The 18,763-nt window shown below is 42.0% G+C and overlaps 1 protein-coding gene across 2 annotated transcripts in view; it reads left to right on the forward strand.

Moving 5' to 3' along the window:
* LOC143288350 (sodium- and chloride-dependent GABA transporter ine-like) overlaps positions 1 to 9,026 on the forward strand; it is an 82,397-nt gene extending 73,371 nt beyond the window's left edge. For both annotated transcript variants that reach the window (XM_076596732.1, XM_076596731.1), the window contains 2 exons: positions 1,012 to 1,182; positions 5,577 to 9,026. In XM_076596732.1, the coding sequence (XP_076452847.1) occupies positions 1,012 to 1,182; positions 5,577 to 5,744 (339 nt within the window). In that variant the 3' untranslated portion in view covers positions 5,745 to 9,026. The remainder of the gene's footprint in view (positions 1 to 1,011; positions 1,183 to 5,576) is intronic.
* The last annotated feature ends 9,737 nt before the right edge of the window (positions 9,027 to 18,763 follow it).

Here is an 18,763-nt window from a genome sequence, read left to right on the forward strand (position 1 = left end):
GTGGTGGTTGAGGTGATGGTGGATGAATCTGTCTTGTATTGTTCCTAACTTCTGAAAAAAACACATCCCATCTTGCTCTCTACAGTCAGCTTCAGAACGACTCTGCTTCTGCATTCCCAGATTCCAACACTCCACAGTCTGCTGCCACTCTTTCTCTGTCTCTGGACCTTGCACTTGGAATGGGCTCCCTCTTCGGATTCATCAGGTCTCTGCACGTAGCTCTTTCAAGCCTGGCCTCAAAAGCAGCCTCTTCCTAAAATAGCACCAGCCCTCCCCCCACTCCCCTTTCCCTTCCCTCTCCCCTCTGCTTCTTCATGGTCCACACTTTAGTTTCTTCAGCTTTCTGTTTGCATGTGTTTATAAGTTTTATTTTTCATCTCTGTGATTAAAGTTATGCATGCGTGTGAATGTCTGGTTTGAGAACACTTTGATTTGTCTGTGTGCAAAATTCAGCACTATTATAAGTACTTGTTGTTGTTGTTATTATCACTGTAGTTTTTTTTGTTTTGTTTTTTCTTGTATTGTACCACTCTTTTGGTCACAACAGATTTCTCTGTCTGAGATTTGGGCTGCTTTCACTGCACAGAGAGCACCCCCCCACCCCCCACCCCCGCACACCCCCCCCTTTTTTTTTCCTACCTGCACTTTTATTTGTTTTGCTATCAAATCCTACTGTCATTATTATTATCATCAATCAGTCATTCGGATGAGACAATAAACCGAGGGTCTGTGTGCAGCATGCACTTAGCGCACGTAAAAGAACCCACGGCAACAAAAGGGTTGTTCCTGGAACAATTTTGTAGAAAAATCCACTTCCATAGGAAAAACAAATAAAACTGCATGCAAGAAAAAAAATTTTTAAAAAGGGGGAGGGGGGGGCGCTGTAGTGTAGCGACTCGCTCTCCCTGGGGTGAGCAGCCCGAATTTCACACAGAGAAATCTGTTGTGATAAAAAAAAAAGAGAAAGAGAAATACAAATTGATACAAATATTTGTTACTCTGTCCTTTCAGGGTATCTTCATCTTCAGCATGGTGCAGTACAAGGCGCTGACGATCGCGGGGTACACGTACCCGGTGTGGGCCCAGGTGGTGGGGTGGTTCATCGCCCTGCTGTCGGTCATCTGCATCCCTGTGGGCATGGTGCACGCTGTCTACACTGCCAAGGGGTCCACCCTCCTCACCGTGAGTGAGCCCTGTCTTGTGCCATAGAATTTGGGGGTCACTTTCTTTTCCGTACTTGTATTTTGTATTTTTGTTTGTATTTTCTTTTTATCCCAACAGATTTCTGTGTGTGAAATTCAGGCTGCTCTCCCCCAGGGAGAGCGCGTCGCTACACTACAGCGCCACCCCTTTTTTTTTTTCTTTTTTTTTTTGGTATTTTTCCCTGTGTGCAGTTTTATTTGTTTTTCCTATTGAAGTGGATTTATCTACAGAATTTTAATAATAATAATAATAATGGATACTTATATAGCACACTATCCAGAAATCTGCTCTAGGTGCTTTACAAAAACGCTTTTGTTAACATAAAACATCATATCTATGTTACATACACTCACCAAAATGTGACTACACACACACACACACACACACACACACACATGCGCGCGCGCTGCATACATACATTTTAACATACATGTGTATCTAATTTTGCCAGGAACAACCCTTTTGTTGCCGTGGGTTCAGTCTGTGTCAGTTGGAGAGCTGATCCTTCTATTTATAGGTCCCCCAACCATGCAAAGGTGGTTTGAGTCAACAAATGTCAGTTTGTGTTCATGTTACTGGTCATTTCACGTCAGGTTTAAAAAAAAATTTTTTTATTTTTTTTTACCTAACTCTTGATCAGAAGGGTGGATTACATGCTACATGTCATTTCTCTCATGTCAGCTTTGTAAAATGCAGGAAAGTTTTGGTCCCTGAATTTCTTCCTCTTCTGCACCCTTAACTCTGTGAAGTCAGTGGGGTGCTGCACAGATCTGATCACCAGATTCCTCCAGGGACGAGGTACATGAGGCGATCTTTGCAGCACTAAGTTTGCTTAGAGTTAAGAATATGCCTAAGTGTGTGGAATTTACCGTGGAGGTGGGAACATTCTTAACGAAAAGGAAACTTAGCACTGCTAAGTTGGCTCATGCAACCCACCCCAGGTCTGTTGGTTCGCTCGTGCAACCCACCCCTGGTCTGTTGGTTCGCTCATGCAATCCACCCCAGGTCTGTTGGTTCACTCATGCAGTCCACCCCAGGTCTGTTGGTTCACTCATGCAATCCACCCCTGGTCTGTTGGTTCGCTCATGCAATCCACCCCAGGTCTGTTGGTTCGCTCATGCAATCCACCCCAGGTCTGTTGGTTTGCTCATGCAATCCACCCCTGGTCTGTTGGTTCACTCATGCAACCAACTCCCAGTCTGTTGGTTCACTCATGCAATCCAGCCCAGGTCTGTTGGTTCGCTCATGCAATCCACCCTCAATCCACCCCAGGTCTGTTGGTTGGCTCGTGCAATCCACCCCAGGTCTGTTGGTTCACTCATGCAGTCCACCCCACGTCTGTTGGTTCACTCATGCAATCCGCCCCAGGTCTGTTGGTTCACTCATGCAACCAACTCCCAGTCTGTTGGTTCACTCATGCAATCCACCCCTGGTCTGTTGGTTGGCTCATGCAATCCACCCCACATCTGTTGGTTCACTCATGCAATCCACCCCAGGTCTGTTGGTTCACTCATGCAATCCACCCCTGGTCTGTTGGTTGGCTCATGCAATCCACCCCAGGTCTGTTGGTTCGCTCGTGCAATCCACCCCTGGTCTGTTGGTTCGCTCATGCAATCCACCCCAGGTCTGTTGGTTGGCTCATGCAATCCACCCTCAATCCACCCCAGGTCTGTTGGTTCGCTCATGCAATCCACCCCTGGTCTGTTGGTTCACTCATGCAGTCCACCCCTGGTCTGTTGGTTCGTTCATGCAATCCACCCCAGGTCTGTTGGTTCACTCATGCAATCCACCCCAGGTCTGTTGGTTCACTCATGCAATCCACCCCTGGTCTGTTGGCAATCCACCCCAGGTCTGTTGGTTCACTCATGCAATCCACCCCAGGTCTGTTGGTTCGCTCATGCAATCCACCCCAGGTCTGTTGGTTCGCTCATGCAATCCACCCCTGGTCTGTTGGCAATCCACCCCAGGTCTGTTGGTTGGCTCATGCAGTCCACCCCAGGTCTGTTGGTTCGCTCATGCAGTCCACCCCTGGTCTGTTGGTTCACTCATGCAGTCCACCCCAGGTCTGTTGGTTCACTCATGCAATCCACCCCTGGTCTGTTGGTTGGCTCATGCAATCCACCCCAGGTCTGTTGGTTCGCTCATGCAATCCACCCCTGGTCTGTTGGCAATCCACCCCAGGTCTGTTGGTTCGCTCATGCAATCCACCCCAGGTCTGTTGGTTCGCTCATGCAATCCACCCCAGGTCTGTTGGTTCGCTCATGCAATCCACCCCTGGTCTGTTGGCAATCCACCCCAGGTCTGTTGGTTCGCTCATGCAATCCACCCCTGGTCTGTTGGCAATCCACCCCAGGTCTGTTGGTTGGCTCATGCAATCCACCCCAGGTCTGTTGGTTGGCTCATGCAGTCCACCCCAGGTCTGTTGGTTCACTCATGCAATCCACCCCAGGTCTGTTGGTTCGCTCATGCAGTCCACCCCTGGTCTGTTGGTTCACTCATGCAGTCCACCCCTGGTCTGTTGGTTCGCTCATGCAGTCCACCCCTGGTCTGTTGGTTCGCTCATGCAGTCCACCCCTGGTCTGTTGGTTCACTCATGCAATCCACCCCTGGTCTGTTGGTTGTGTGCAAAGCCCTGGGTCTCAGCAAATGGTTGTCCTGTCCATTCTGCAGGGTTGTCAGTTATCATTTTCTTCTGTCTTCCCTTCCGTCTCCCTCCGTCAGTAGTTAGCAGGGTCACTGGATCTTGTTACGTGGCCATACCAGCTTAGCTTTCTTTTCTGGACTGATGTCAGCAGATCTTAGTAATTTGCTACGTTTTGCTTGGTGGTTTGGTGCACTTGTTCAATGGTGATGTGATCAGTGTACCTGATGTAAGTGCCTTGCAGTAACACCTAATTTCTGTGGATACTAGATCATAACATTACCCAGACAGGAAAATTTCTGTGGTTTCAGAAACTGCCGATAAGTGTGTTCCATGGACACTAAAACATTACATTACCCAGACAGGAAAATCTCTGTGGTTTCAGAAACCACTGAGAAGTGTGTTCCATAGATACTTAAACATAACATTACACAGACTGTGTGAGACCAGAAAATTTCTGTGGCTTCAGAAGCTGAAGGGAAGTGTGTTCCATGGACACTAAAACATTACATTACCCACACAGGAAATTTTCTGTGGTTTCAGAAGCTGCGGAGAAGTGTGTTCCATGGATGCTAAAACATAACATTACCCAGACACAGGCATGCCTACCGTTACTGAGGGCCTGTTTTTGTCTCGGAAATTTGATAGAATGGACAGGGTGTCCCAGAAATACGGATATTTGCTGCATGTCCCAGAAAATAGAAAAAAATCCGACCGTAACATTTTTTCCTGAAGTATCTAGTGGGTACAAGTGTACCCTTAGATGGCTTTCCGACCATTGCCGAAGACACTTCGGACACACATGAAATGCTGCAGAATATTACCAAAGCCACTTTGTGAAAAGCCGGAACTGTCTGCACAGTACTGAAGCCATTTTATGAAAATCCACTCAATTTCTGTCACTGGCAAAGTAAGACCAATGTCTATGCGGGTAAACACTAACTGTATGTTTGCTGAGATGCTCCTGAAAATAATACCCTGTCCCTGATTCTAATGTGTGTTGTTCCTGAAAAGAAAAGTTGGGGGTAGGCATGCCTGCTGAGACCGGAAGATTTCTGTGGTTTCAGAAGCTGCAGAGAAGTGTGTTCCCTGGACACTAAATCATAACATTATCCAGACAGAAAATTTCTGTGGTTTCAGAAGCTGCAGAGAAGTGTGTTCCCTGGACACTAAACCATAACGTTACTCACACAGGAAAATTTCTGTGGTTTCAGAAGCTGCAGAGAAGTGTGTTCCCTGGATACTAAATCATAACGTTACCCACACAGGAAAATTTCTGTGGTTTCAGAAGCTGAAGAGAAGTGTGTTCCCTGGATACTAAATCATAACGTTACTCACACAGGAAAATTTCTGTGGTTTCAGAAGCTGCAGAGAAGTGTGTTCCCTGGATACTAAACCATAACATTACTGACACAGGAAAATTTCTGTGGTTTCAGAAGCTGCAGAGAAGTGTGTTCCCTGGATACTAAATCATAACGTTACCCACACAGGAAAATTTCTGTGGTTTCAGAAGCTGAAGAGAAGTGTGTTCCCTGGATACTAAACCATAACATTACTCACACAGGAAAATTTCTGTGGTTTCAGAAGCTGCGGAGAAGTGTGTTCCCTGGATACTAAATCATAACGTTACCCACACAGGAAAATTTCTGTGGTTTCAGAAGCTGCAGAGAAGTGTGTTCCCTGGATACTAAATCATAACGTTACCCACACAGGAAAATTTCTGTGGTTTCAGAAGCTGCAGAGAAGTGTGAGGCCTTGCCTGGAGCTGGACCGTGGCCCCTCCGTGGCACTGCAGCAGGTGTTGGCGTGCAGTGAGTCCCCCACCCAGCACTCCACCAAACCCTCGGTTATCGTCAGTGTGGGCAGTGCAGGAGAGCCCCTGAATGCTGCCCAGCTCTAAGAGGACACGTTGTGTTTGTTGTTGTTGTCATTTTGTCAGAGCTATACTGTGATGGAAGAGTGCAGGGGGAAGACCAGGTTTCTGACCTTTTGTGTTTTTTCCTGCCCCATCATCTGCACCAAATCAGTGGCATTACTTTCACACCGCTCATTCCACGCCCCGCTTTGTCTGTCAAGTCCCAGTGTCGGCAGTCCGCAGGGAACCATCAGTGTTAGGTCACCAAGAGGCCACACACTAGGGGAGACCCTGCACTGCTGCTTTTGTGTTTTCTTTCTTTCTTTCAGCTCCAAGCTGAGATCATTTTGTTTCATCATTTAGCGTGTGATTGGTTTTTCGTTGATTTGTTTAAGACATTGAAACCTCAAGTTTTCATGTTTACAACATATGCACAGTTTTCAGAAGTGCATTTATTTGGTGCCTGTCAGTGAGTGGATGAATAGAACCGTTATATGATCATTAAAAAAAAAAAAAATTGTGATTGCATGCCAGATTTTGTTTTAAGAATCAAGGTATATTGTTTATATCTATGTTGAAAGTCTTCCAGCACAGGAATTTCAAACCATCCTCATTTTACAATGATGTGCTAGATCTTGTTTTAACTAACTAACATGAATGAATGTTGTGTTTAGTTGTGTGTGGAAAGTTTGCAACACAGGAAGTTTGTTCCATCCTCAGGCAGACTTGCATGATTTTACTGTACCCTGTTCGTGAGAGTGACTTCTCCATGCAAGATTTTACCTTGAATTAATGGTTTTAACTCACCTCCGCTTACGCCTTCCTGGTGATCAGAATTTCTTTGTTTTTGACACACTTTGATGAAGAGTTTATGCACATACCATTGATGCTGATGTATGTATCAGTGTTACAGTGTAGTCTTTCTGTGCTGATCAAGGTCTTTTCAGACCAATGGGTTTATGCAAAGGTCGGGCATCTGTTCCTTTTCATATTGGTCTCTTTTTTTTTCTCTCTTTTTTTTTTTTTAAACAGCAGATGGTGTGTAATGTTTATGGAACAGTCCGCATGTGTTGACATTTCTTGAAACTGAAGCCTTGTGTTAGAGTTTTGTAGGGTTTTTTGTTGTTGTTTTTTTTGGGGGGTTTTCTTATATTTTTGTTGTTGATTGCCTTCTTCAGTGCACTTTCATTGGCCTGACCTCAGACTGCTCATCCTTCCCGCTCTCTGAGGTCTTCTGGAGAAAAGCTCCTTCAAGTCCCCAGTCTCCTGAAAGACATATGGCCAAAGGGCTTTTCAGTCTCATGCTCCTGCTGTCTTGAATTCTCTTCCTCTGGATCTCCGTCGCTTATCAACGCTGTCCTCTTTCAAAACAATTTTTTTTTTTTAAACTTATCTGTTCAAAATGGCCTTTGGTTGTGATAAAGCATCGTTGTCTGTCTGTCTCCTCTCACCGCCCCCCACACCTGTATGCCCCCATTTATGTTTTTTTCTTCTCCTCTCTGTTGAAGTCTTCATGCACTGTGTGTATTTGTTTTATGTGTCTTTGTTCATATTTTGCAAATTGTAGTATTATGTTGTATGCAGATATACGTTTTTTTCCTAGTGTTATTATGTATGTTGATATATTTTTTTTCTATTTTTCAGTATGTCTTCATGTGGTGCCGTATGCTACTATGCACTATTGCGTATGTATTGTTTCGTGTGAGGCGCTTAGAGCCTATTACATGGGGAGGTTGCGCGATATTACTTACTGCCCATTATGCATTCTGGCATGTAGAGCAGCAACGAGATCTGCCACTCTTGTCTGTTTAGGGCCAGTCTCTGCATGCTACCCAAGGTGTGCTTCAGGGTCTTGAGTTCTCCTTTCACTGTTCTGTACCGGGTGGTTTTTGGCTGTCCTCTCTTGTGTCTACCTTCCAGTGTCCAGTGAAGGGCTGCCCAGGTGATGTGACCTTGCTCTGGGTGCCGCACTGGGGGGATGTGCACATGTTGATCAACATTCTGAAGGTGGTTGTGGCCATGCTGACATGACCCTTGATGTCGCTGCCTGCTCCCCCACCACTAGTGTCTGACAGTGCTGCCCAGGTACACACAAATTCTTCAGTCGTGGTTAGGTCTGTTCTGTGTACTTGGATTGGTGACGGGTTTGGAATGTCCAGTGTCATCATCAACTCTTGTTTTCTTCTGGCTGATCTTCAAGCCTGTCTTCGCAGTTCAGATTTGTTGAGACCGGTTGTCTTCCCTTGCATGTGATGATGGGTGTGGAAGACCAGCGCCAGGTCATCTGCAAAGTCCAGATGAAACCAGTGTGATCCATTGGAGCATCTTCCAGTGACTCTTGAGGCCCGTCACACACAGTACACTTGGTTTCTTCCGTTGCTGTTTCCGTGAGGGGCTCATCTGTCAATACATAGAGTCCGTGAAAGTCTGGGTTCGAATCCCACTCTCGACCTTTCTCCAAAGTTTGACTGGAAAATCAAACTGAGCATCCTGTCAGTTGGATGAGACGATAAACTGAGGTCCCGTGTGCAGCACGCATTTGGCACACTGAAAAAGAACCCATGGCAATGAGAGTGTTGCCCTCTGGCAAAAAAGAAATCCAAAAAAAGAAATTTGTAGAAGAAATCCACTCTGATAGGTACACAAATACACATGCATGCACTCAAGGCGCATTGGGTTATGCTGGTGGTCAGGCATCTGCCTAGCAGATGTGGTGTAGAGTGCATGGATTTGTTTGAATGCAAAAAAAAAAAAAAAAAAAAAAATTTCTATGGGACTGGGTAACAGTGTTAGCCCTGAGCCCAACACCCAACCTGGGTGACCAGAGGATTTCACTTCATCCAGCCTCCACCCTTCGACCTGTCCGGCTTGGGTGGCTCCCATCTGCATAGCTCTGGGAGTCTCTTGAGGTACACAAGCCACCCCACCATGGTAAGGTGGCAGTCCTTCAGGCACTCAAAAATGGGGTTGCCCCACATAACTACTGTATACCATTATCATTGTTGTCCTGAAACCTCCATGCACATTGACTTGTGGGCATTTTGTGCCAAGTATTGCCCCAGTGTCGGCAGTTAACTGCAGGGAGCTGTCAGAGACAATCTTCATGCCTGTTGGTGTTTTTGTGTAGGCTTTGCTGCTGCTGTTTTTTTTTGTTTGTTTTTTGTTTTTTTGTTTTTGTTTTTTTTTGTGATAAATTATTCTCTTATCAGAGACTAAACAAAACAAAAAATGAAGGTTTTATTGTTATTTAAGCAGATTGTGATATTGTACACACACATATATATATAAATATATGCGGCAGGGTGGATTTTGTTTTGGAAGACCCCCCCCCCCCCCCCCCCTTTTTTTTTTTAGATATATATATATATATATGTTGTTTTTTTTGCGTTTAGTTGTTACTGTTTAGTAAAGCAGATTATGCACATAGTGTCCTGTGAAGTGTACATACATACATTTTGATGCCTTGGAAACAGTAGTCAGACACCTGCATACATTTGGATGCCTCAGAAACAGCAGTCCGAAACAGTGGCAAAGAAAACTGTGGAAATGGTCTTGGTCAAGGCTTACAGTGCACAGGAATGTGTAGCTTCCAGTTGTTGTTCTTTGTTTTTCTTTCCGTTACACGACCAACATCGACTTGCTGATGAGTCTGTCATGGTTCATGCGTGCTGGGTATTTTCATGTCTCCATAACCCACCGAACACTGACATGGGTTACAGGATCTTTAAATAATGCGCGCGTTTGATCTTCTACATGCGTAAACACACTAAGGGGGTTCAGGCACTAGCAGGTCTGCACATATGTTGACCTGGGAGATGGGAAAAAGCTCCACCCTTTACCCACCAGGCAGCGTTACCATGATTTGAACCCGGGACCCTCAGATTGAAAGTCCAATGCTTAAACCACTCGGCTATTGCGCCTGTTCTTGTCAAGAAAGCTGAGACTTCAGTCCAACCGGCATGCAGTCTGCATTTCTGAACTGCTATGTCAGTTATCAGGGGTTGATATTTCCTCAGTTGAAGTATAAAAAAAAACAACTAGTGGCAGTGAATAAAACATCCGCTTCTGTTGTAACTGCCTGTACAGATGTGGGGTATAAGACTTCCTCTTCCCTTCACCAGACTGGAGATACACAGCACTTAGCCCCTTCACTGCTGAACCATGCTGAAATGAGATCAGTGTGGCATGAGTTCTGAAGTGCAGTCACTGCTCTCTCTGTACTTTTCAGTGGTGTCACTGATTTTTGTGTACTTTTCTGTGTCCCTGATTTTTGTGTATTTTCTGTAGTGTCACTGATTTTTGTGTACTTTTCTGTGTCCCTGATTTTTGTGTATTTTCTGTAGTGTCACTGATTTTTGTGTACTTTTCTGTGTCCCTGATTTTTGTGTATTTTCTGTAGTGTCACTGATTTTTGTGTACTCTTTCTGTGATGTCACTGATTTTTGCACACTTGCTAATAGTGTCACAGATTTTTGTGTACTTTCTGTGATGTCACTGATTTTTGCATACTTTTCAGTGGTGTCACTGATTTTTGTGTACTTTCAGTGGTGTCACTGATTTTTGCATACTTTTCAGTGGTGTCACTCAGTGGTACTGATTTTTGTGTACTTTCACTGATTTTTGCATACTTTTCAGTGGTGTCACTGATTTTTGCATACTTTTCAGTGGTGTCACTGATTTTTGTGTACTTTCAGTGGTGTCACTGATTTTTGTGTGCTTTTTCTGTGATGTCACTGATTTTTGCATACTTTCTAGTAGTGTCACTGATTGTTGCATACTTTTCAGTGGTGTCACTAATTTTTGTGTGCTATTTCTGTGATGTCACTGATTTTTGCACACTTTCTAGTAGTGTCACTGATTTTTGTGTACTTTCTGTGATGTCACTTATTTTTGCATACTTTTCAGTGGTGTCACTGATTTTTGTGTACTTTTCAGTGCAGTTACTACTTTCTGCATACTTTTAAGTGGTGACACTGATTTTTGTGTTCAGTGGTGTCACTGATTTTTGTGTACTTTTCAGTGCAGTCACTACTTTCTGCTTACTTTTAAGTGGTGTCACTGACTTTGCTGAACAACAGTAAAGCAATCCCCCAAGACAGAGAAGTACAAAAAAAGAACATTGACTGGCGTTCTGACTTGTAAAGCTCTGTCTTCAGGGTCTGAAAAAGTCTTGGAATTTCTGTATAACCCTTTATCAGTACCACTCAACAAAAAGCTTAACTCTCTCCATACGAACGGCAAAAGAGATGACGTTGACAGCATTTCAGCCCAATTACCATCATCAAAATATAAAACAGTGCAAGCGGAAGGCTCTTATACTGAAGAGGTGAATGTTGACAAAGAATACCACAATTCTGATGACAGAAGCTAAAGGTTGGGTCATTCAGACACCCACTGGACATCCGAGGGGTCTGTGTAGAGGAGAAGAGAGGACTGGCCGTACTGAGTGAGATAATGCACATAAACAACAACAACAAAGCAAACATAAAGTGATGATGACTGAATAGAACGAATGGAGTGGCTGGGGCATTCTGTGGACCTGAATAATGTTCAGGACATCATTGGATGAGCTGTGCTTTTGCATGTAACAACCATCCTTGTACTTAACCTGAGCTTGAGATCACTCTCCAGGGGCCATATTCAAGACAAAATTCATTTTGCCTTCAGGCAAGTTATCTTTGACATGGCTGGGACCCGCGGGTACAGTTTACCTTGAAGGATAAGTTATCTTCGTATTCAAGACACACGCAGTTCGCTCAGACAGCAAACCCATCGTCTTTTTATTAAAATCCTAATGATTCCTGTCTGCTCATGCTCTCAGTTTCACTTCTCATCGCACCACAGATTGGAACATTGTAGAGAGAGTTCGCAAAACACGTGCTGTCCACAAAACACGCCTGTTTTCCCTTAAAAAAAAAAAGAAAAAGAAAAGAAAAATGCTGCAAAAGGATCCGCCATACCTTTGCTTCATGGGCAGTCACCCTTGGCAGGTAGTAAGGGTACATTGCCTTCGGGTTTGTAGACACGCAGGTAGACTCGTGTTCATGAATACTGGATATTGCTTACCCTCAGGCAGTTTGCCTTGCCTCAGGCGGATTACCTGCAGGTACACATTTACCCTCAGGCACGATGTTCTCTTGAATATGGCCCCAGGAGGATTGGGACAGGATATCCCCAGCAGCAGACAAGAAACCTAGTTTTCAGCATGAGGCAGTGTTGCAGGGCGGTCATCGAGGTTTTATTTATTTATTTATTTATTATTTATTAAGACTTCTTGCTATAGCGCATATTCTTGAAGCTCTATGCGCTTTACAATAGCACTAAAAACATTCACTCAAACATCCCCACACAAACATATGCATATAATTTGAAACATAGGCTTGAGAGAACAATTAAAATAGGTCATGTCAGTTGATTAAATCAAGAAATGCAACAGGTATTTAAAAAAAAAAAAAAAAATAGACAATTGAAATTGAAAGAACACAAGCACGTATACACATGCATATATATGTAGGTACATACATACACATTCACAGCGTTCACTCGTTACTGACTTCATTTTGTGTGATTTTTACACTAATTCCTGTTAATCGAATGACTTTTTCCTCCTGTGCCTTGTTTGTGGTTGATTTTAGTGGTATCCTTTGTAATGTGTTCATTGTTACCCACTAACCCACATAAAATATTTACGAATCAATTTTCTTTGTATTGATTTCTAGACAAGGAATGTGATTTGACCATTTTGTCTTGAATAACATATTTTTCTTTCTCATCACGTGTTCAATGTCTGATCATTAACAAGTATTGAACAGTATATATCTGCATGCATGCGAAACCATACTCGGGTATTGGGTTATTCTGCCGTCAGGCATCTGCCTAGCAGATTTAGTGCAGCGTGCATGGGATTTGTATGAACACAGTAATGCCTTCTTCAGAAACTGCTGCCTATCTTGTGCTGTCTGAGCGAGCACCCCCCAGGTATAGCTGTTCTTCTTCAGTTCTTTTTCAACCATTTTCTGCCACGTGTCCTATGGTCTTCCTCACACTTTTTCTTCTGGGGTCCAACGAAGGGGCACTCTTGGAAGTATGTCTGGTGGCATCCTAAGGACGTCTCCTGTCAAGTGCCATCTTCCTTCACTTGAACTCTGTGGTGGTATCCATGATGGAGGTTCTTTTCTGGATCGCTTTGTTTGAGATGTTCAAAATCCAGTCATGTTATTGTAGTTTTAGATGGCGTTTTGCCAAACATAATTCATGATTTGTTCATTCACACACACACTCTCTTAGAGAGGGTAAGATTTGCACATATGCATTCCACATGGTGTGTGTTTTTGTGATGAGATGGAGACCATTGAAAAAAAGAAAAGGCAGTGGAGTAAATGTGTTTCTTGGTTTTGAATTTAGTTTTTGTATGTTGTGCAAGAATGAATTAACCTGTTTGTAGAAAAGTCTGTCTTCTTGATGTACACTTGTGCTTTTGAAAGCTTCTGTCAAACCTTCAACAGTAATTCAGAGCATCATTCAGTGTTTTTGAAAGCTGCTGTCAGACCTTCAACAGTAATTCAGAGCATCATTCAGTGTTTTTGAAAGCTTCTGTCAAACCTTCAACAGTAATTCAGAGCATCATTCAGTGTTTTTGAAAGTTTCCATCAGGCCTTCAACAGTAATTCAGAGCATCATTCAGTGTTTTTGAAAGCTTCTGTCAGACCTTCAACAGTAATTCAGAGCATCATTCAGTGTTTTTGAAAGCTTCTGTCAGACCTTCAACAGTAATTCAGAGCATCATTCAGTGTTTTTGAAAGTTTCCATCAGGCCTTCAACAGTAATTCAGAGCATCATTCAGTGCTTTTGAAAGTTTCCATCAGGCCTTCAACAGTAATTCAGAGCATCATTCAGTGTTTTTGAAAGTTTCCATCAGGCCTTCAACAGTAATTCAGAGCATCATTCAGTGTTTTTGAAAGCTTCTGTCAGACCTTCAACAGTAATTCAGAGCATCATTCAGTGTTTTTGAAAGCTTCTGTCAGACCTTCAACAGTAATTCAGAGCATCATTCAGTGTTTTTGAAAGCTTCTGTCAGACCTTCAACAGTAATTCAGAGCATCATTCAGAGTAATCTTGGACATCACAATACCTACCTTCACACTGCTGTTTACCTTAAACTTGTAGACTGTTTGAAAAGGAATGTTTTAATATATATATATATATATATATATATGTATATATATATATATATATATATATATGTATATATATGTATATATATATATATATATATATATATATATATATATATATATAGATTTGTGTTAAAGGATGTGAGTGAAGGACCGTGACAGACCAAAAAAGCCAGTGAACAGCAGAAGAGCTGAAAGCTCTCCCGCTCTGTTGAATTGGGAAGGCAACAGATTATGCCATCAGTGGAAGAGCAGAGAGACCTTGTATCATTGTGTTTCAACCCTTGTTTGTGTTCCCTGTTCACAAGGGGAGGTACAGCACATTGCTTTAATTTCTTCAAAGTTCTTTCACTCTTTTATCTCCAGGTTCTTTTTTTTTTTCTTCTTTGGACTTGTTGGAATGATAATCTATGGCATTCATGTTGTTGATCTCAGAGATATTTTTTTTACAACACACTGTGTAGTAATAGACAGGAAAGAGACCAAAGCAGACTGACTCACTGAAGTTCAATGGACAGGTGAAAGTCAAAGAGAAAATGGAGATTCTATTGCACCAGCACCAGGTTGAAAAACTAATTGTTGTGGTGTGTTCATTCACACGTCCTTATGCACCACTGCCCGTTACGTAAGATTAAAACACATTCAGTGCATGTGGATGGTCCAACATAATTTCCAGAGAAAAGTTATTACATAACTTTAAAAAGGAAAAAAAAAAGAAAAGAAATCCTGATCTTTTATTCCCTGGATAGTATTTTCCTTGTTTTGGGACTTCTGGGCCAGAGGTATCTTGTGCAATGGTACTGACAATGATATATTGTTTGGATGCTAGGCTTTTTATGCTATCGCAGTAAGTAAACATACATTTGTGTGTGTGTGTGTGATTGATTTTTTAACTCTCTTAGTCTTTCAAGGTTGTGTTACGATTCTGTAGGCTTTTTATGCTATCACAATAAGTAAACATACATTTGTGTGTGTGTGTGTGATTGATTTTTTAACTCTCGTAGTCTTTCAAGGTTGTGTTACGATTCTGTTATTTTTACTTTTTAGTGCGTTTGCACCAGCTGATTGATACACTCTTTTCGTTTCAGTGACCATTTTCCTCCCTTTTGAGCCAAAATGTTCACCAGGTGTGTTCAGTGGTAAACAGCAGTTGTTGAATAATTGTGTCTCTATGATAGTCATGAGTAAACAGCAACTGTTGAACCATACTAGTAGTGTTTGTTAAAGTTATGTTCAGTGAAGGTTCAATAGTTCAATACATGACTTTCTTAAATGGAATTTTCTGTGTATGTTTTCCTGTACCTTTATTTATTCATTTATTTATTTTATACTTGCATGATTCTGCTCAAAACTTGTCTTTATCTGTATAAAGCAGAACAAGAAGAAAAAACAGTGCGGACATTAGATTTGGGGGGGGGGGGGGGGAAGATTGATGTTTGTATAGACCCCTTCACAGGGGGCAAAGGTTTTGTTTGCGAATGCAAGTCAATATTAATGATTTGTTCAGCTAAGTGAGTGTGTTATCGCCTGCTGTTTGTTGTCCATGTGTGTGGTAATTTTCGACTCACTTGTGTAAACAAAGTGAGTCTATGTTTTAACCCGGTGTTCGGTTGTCTGTGTGTGTGTCTGTGGTAAACTTTAACATTTTCTCTGCAAATACTTTGTCAGTTGACACCAAATTTGGCATAAAAATAGGAAAAATTCAGTTCTTTCCAGTCATCTTGTTTAAAACAATATTGCACCACTGGGATGGGCACAAAAAAATTAAAAAAGAAGCCTAATTATATGCAAACTGCATTTACTGTAACAGGAACTTCTTTTGCTAAGCGTGGAATTTTTATTTATTTTGCAAACGTTTTTGTGCAGATAGTAAAAAAGGGAAATTACTCTGTAATTAATGTTAGGGGACTTAATTTATCACAAGTGAGTCTTGAAGGCCTTGCCTCTCTTGTTTAATGTTGGAATGTTCTCAGCAGCCTCAAGTAGAAAAGGAACCAAACTTGGAAGAATGGCAGGTACACACACATCTTTCTTGTCACCACACTTGATGTTGATGATCTGCTATGGTTTAGCAAGGAGAGAGAGAAAGATAATAAATTTTGTTGTCATATACTGCACCATATCAGACTAATACTCTCTGCCATGGTTTAGCAAGGAGAGAGATAAATATCATAAATTTTGTTGTCATATACTGCACCATATCAGACTAATACTTTCTGCCATGGTTTAGCAAGGAGAGAGATAAAGATCATTATAAATTTTGTTGTCATATACTGCACTATGTCAGACTATAATCTGTCAACCCACCCCCAGGCCAGAGCACCATTGTATCCCCACGGGAGGGGATACTGGTCGTGTTCACCGCTTTCCAGCCGCTCTCCCCAGGCACCAGCGTCTCTGGTGGGGTGGGAGGGGAGGGGGGGCGAGGTATGTGACGGGCATTCGTGCTTTCCTGCGCACCTCCCCTGGAACATCTGGATATCAGTGGTTGATTTTTTTTTTTTTTTTTTTTTTGTGAAACAAGTCATGCAGTCCGGAGAGAAGGAAGTCCAAATAAGAGTGGTGACGGACTTCCTGACCGTAAGTTAATAAGTTAGGTGAGGTGACAGCCCTTCACTGACAAGCATATTTTGTCAGCATCAGTCAAAGTGTTAAAGTGAGCGCAAGTCACTGCATAATCTTGTTCCTGTTAGTCAAAACTGGATGTCTCAGGTATATGAATCATTTATTTTTTATACTAGCATGTTTTTTTTTAGTTAAAAAAAATGTATATATATTTGTCAGTCTGCTCCTGAATGTATTTGGATGTGTTTATTTGCACCAGTGTATAGACTGCACAAATGTTTTGGATTTGTTGTCTTCACATGGACCAGGTAATCAGTCTTACAATTTCAGAGATGTTGAAAAAAAAAAAAAAAAAAGGGGTGGGGGGTGGGGAAGAGAAGAAATACTTAACCCGTTTAATAAACTGAATAACTGCAAGTGATATTATATGTTGTTTCACTGACTTTTTTTGTGCACATTTATTTTTGTCCCACATCAAAGCTTAATCACATGACTAAAACACATTGAAGAAGTGTTTGTTTCACTCACACGCACAACAAACCAATACTAATGTGAATTAGGAAATGTCATCTCCAACACACCAGACATTTTCATCACCAGGTTTCTTTATTGTCAACACCCCATGTGAAACCACTGTACACAAAACAGTCTTACAAAAATAGACCTCTCCCTCCCACCCTGCACACACATTTAACAGTTGGAATTACTCTTTGCATGTCGAGTAGCTGCCATGCTGTGAACAATGGATTTGAAGCAGAAGAACCGACTAGAGGAGCAAAACTGGTAAATAAGCCATCATGCATTATCTATGACCAAACGTCAGCAATGGATCCCCGCAACTCGACACAGTTCCAAGAATGAAGCTGCAACCAAAACAGAAGCAAAAGCAAAGCGACTTCGACTCAGGTCATAGTTGTCTTACACTCCAAAGACCGACAAATCACATTTCTCTCGGTGAAAAGCAGCAGATATTTATAAGGAAGCCCCAGATATGTCTTACAATGTTTTAACTATACACAAGTAGTTCCTTTCAACATTCCATATTTTACAAAATCAAATTGAGGGACTTCACAACAGTAACAGGAATGGGTGGGGGAACTAACTAAATGCACAGAAATGTCAAATGCGTTGATTGAACTTAGAAACATACATACATTAACAGAAGTTATTGTGAATCTTTTGTGCTGGTACACAAACATTAACAGAAAGCTAAACATGCATTTCTTGTTTGTTAGTACACCGGCTCAAAAATGAGTTAACAGAAATAATATGACGCTTTTGTTTTAGTTTCCAAGAAGTGGAAAGAATATTTGTGTTGGGATACTGACTTGTGCTCGTGCACATAAATTAACAAGAATAATCACTGATCTTTTGTGTAGATACACACAATAATAAAAAATAAACATGAAGCTTGTGTTGGTATCTTGGTCTAATTCAGTGAAGTACTGAAACACACCTCTATCAATTCAATACTTTCAACAGACATACTTAATCCAAGGAGCAGAAGGGGGGCTAGGGGGTGGAGGAAAGGCTGCCTGCCATTACATTTTCTGGAACAAGAGAGGCCAGGCTTTTTCAGAATTTTCTGAACATTCATTATGTCAGTGACACACTGTAATCTTGCATTGGGGAGAAGTGAAGAACTGCTGATGCTAGGCGACAACAAGCCAAGCATTGTGAAATAAACACAAACAACCCAAAGTTCTATCCCACCCCCCACCAACTCCTCCAAAACCATGAACACAATAGGAGAGGAATGTGTAGACATATACACCATACTGATATTACAGGACAGGAAACAATCTACAATCCGCGATGACACCAAAACCGACACTGCGCAGGATACTGGAAACGATTACAATACTGCAATGACATTAATCTACCACTGTTAATATTGGGTACATGTAAACGGTACATTCAGACAGTAAATTGCTAATACTGCTATAGTGACACTTCAGATAAACAGATGTATCAATGATATAATCTCCCCACCACCACTTTCCACATGCTGCCTTTAGTTCACATTGGGTTACTTCAGGAACATCAATCGTAACATTGCAACAACCTACTCACTTACAAACCAACTCTCTTTTTTATGGCAAACAACAAAAATTCCAGACATTGGATTATCACAAAGTGAAAATAGAACAATGCAACAGAATGCCTGTTGGGAGACCAAGACCAGTATGCAGAGGCGATCATGTCAAATGCAGATGAACAGGTTTTGAGTCAGTACCTTTTTTGGTAAAGATGGATTGTCAAATAAAGGATAGAAAGAAAAAAATATTAAAAAAGCAAAATGCTTTGTAATTTGACAAAGAACAC

Source organism: Babylonia areolata, chromosome 12, assembly GCF_041734735.1.
Source record: "Babylonia areolata isolate BAREFJ2019XMU chromosome 12, ASM4173473v1, whole genome shotgun sequence".
NCBI lineage: Eukaryota > Metazoa > Mollusca > Gastropoda > Neogastropoda > Buccinidae > Babylonia > Babylonia areolata.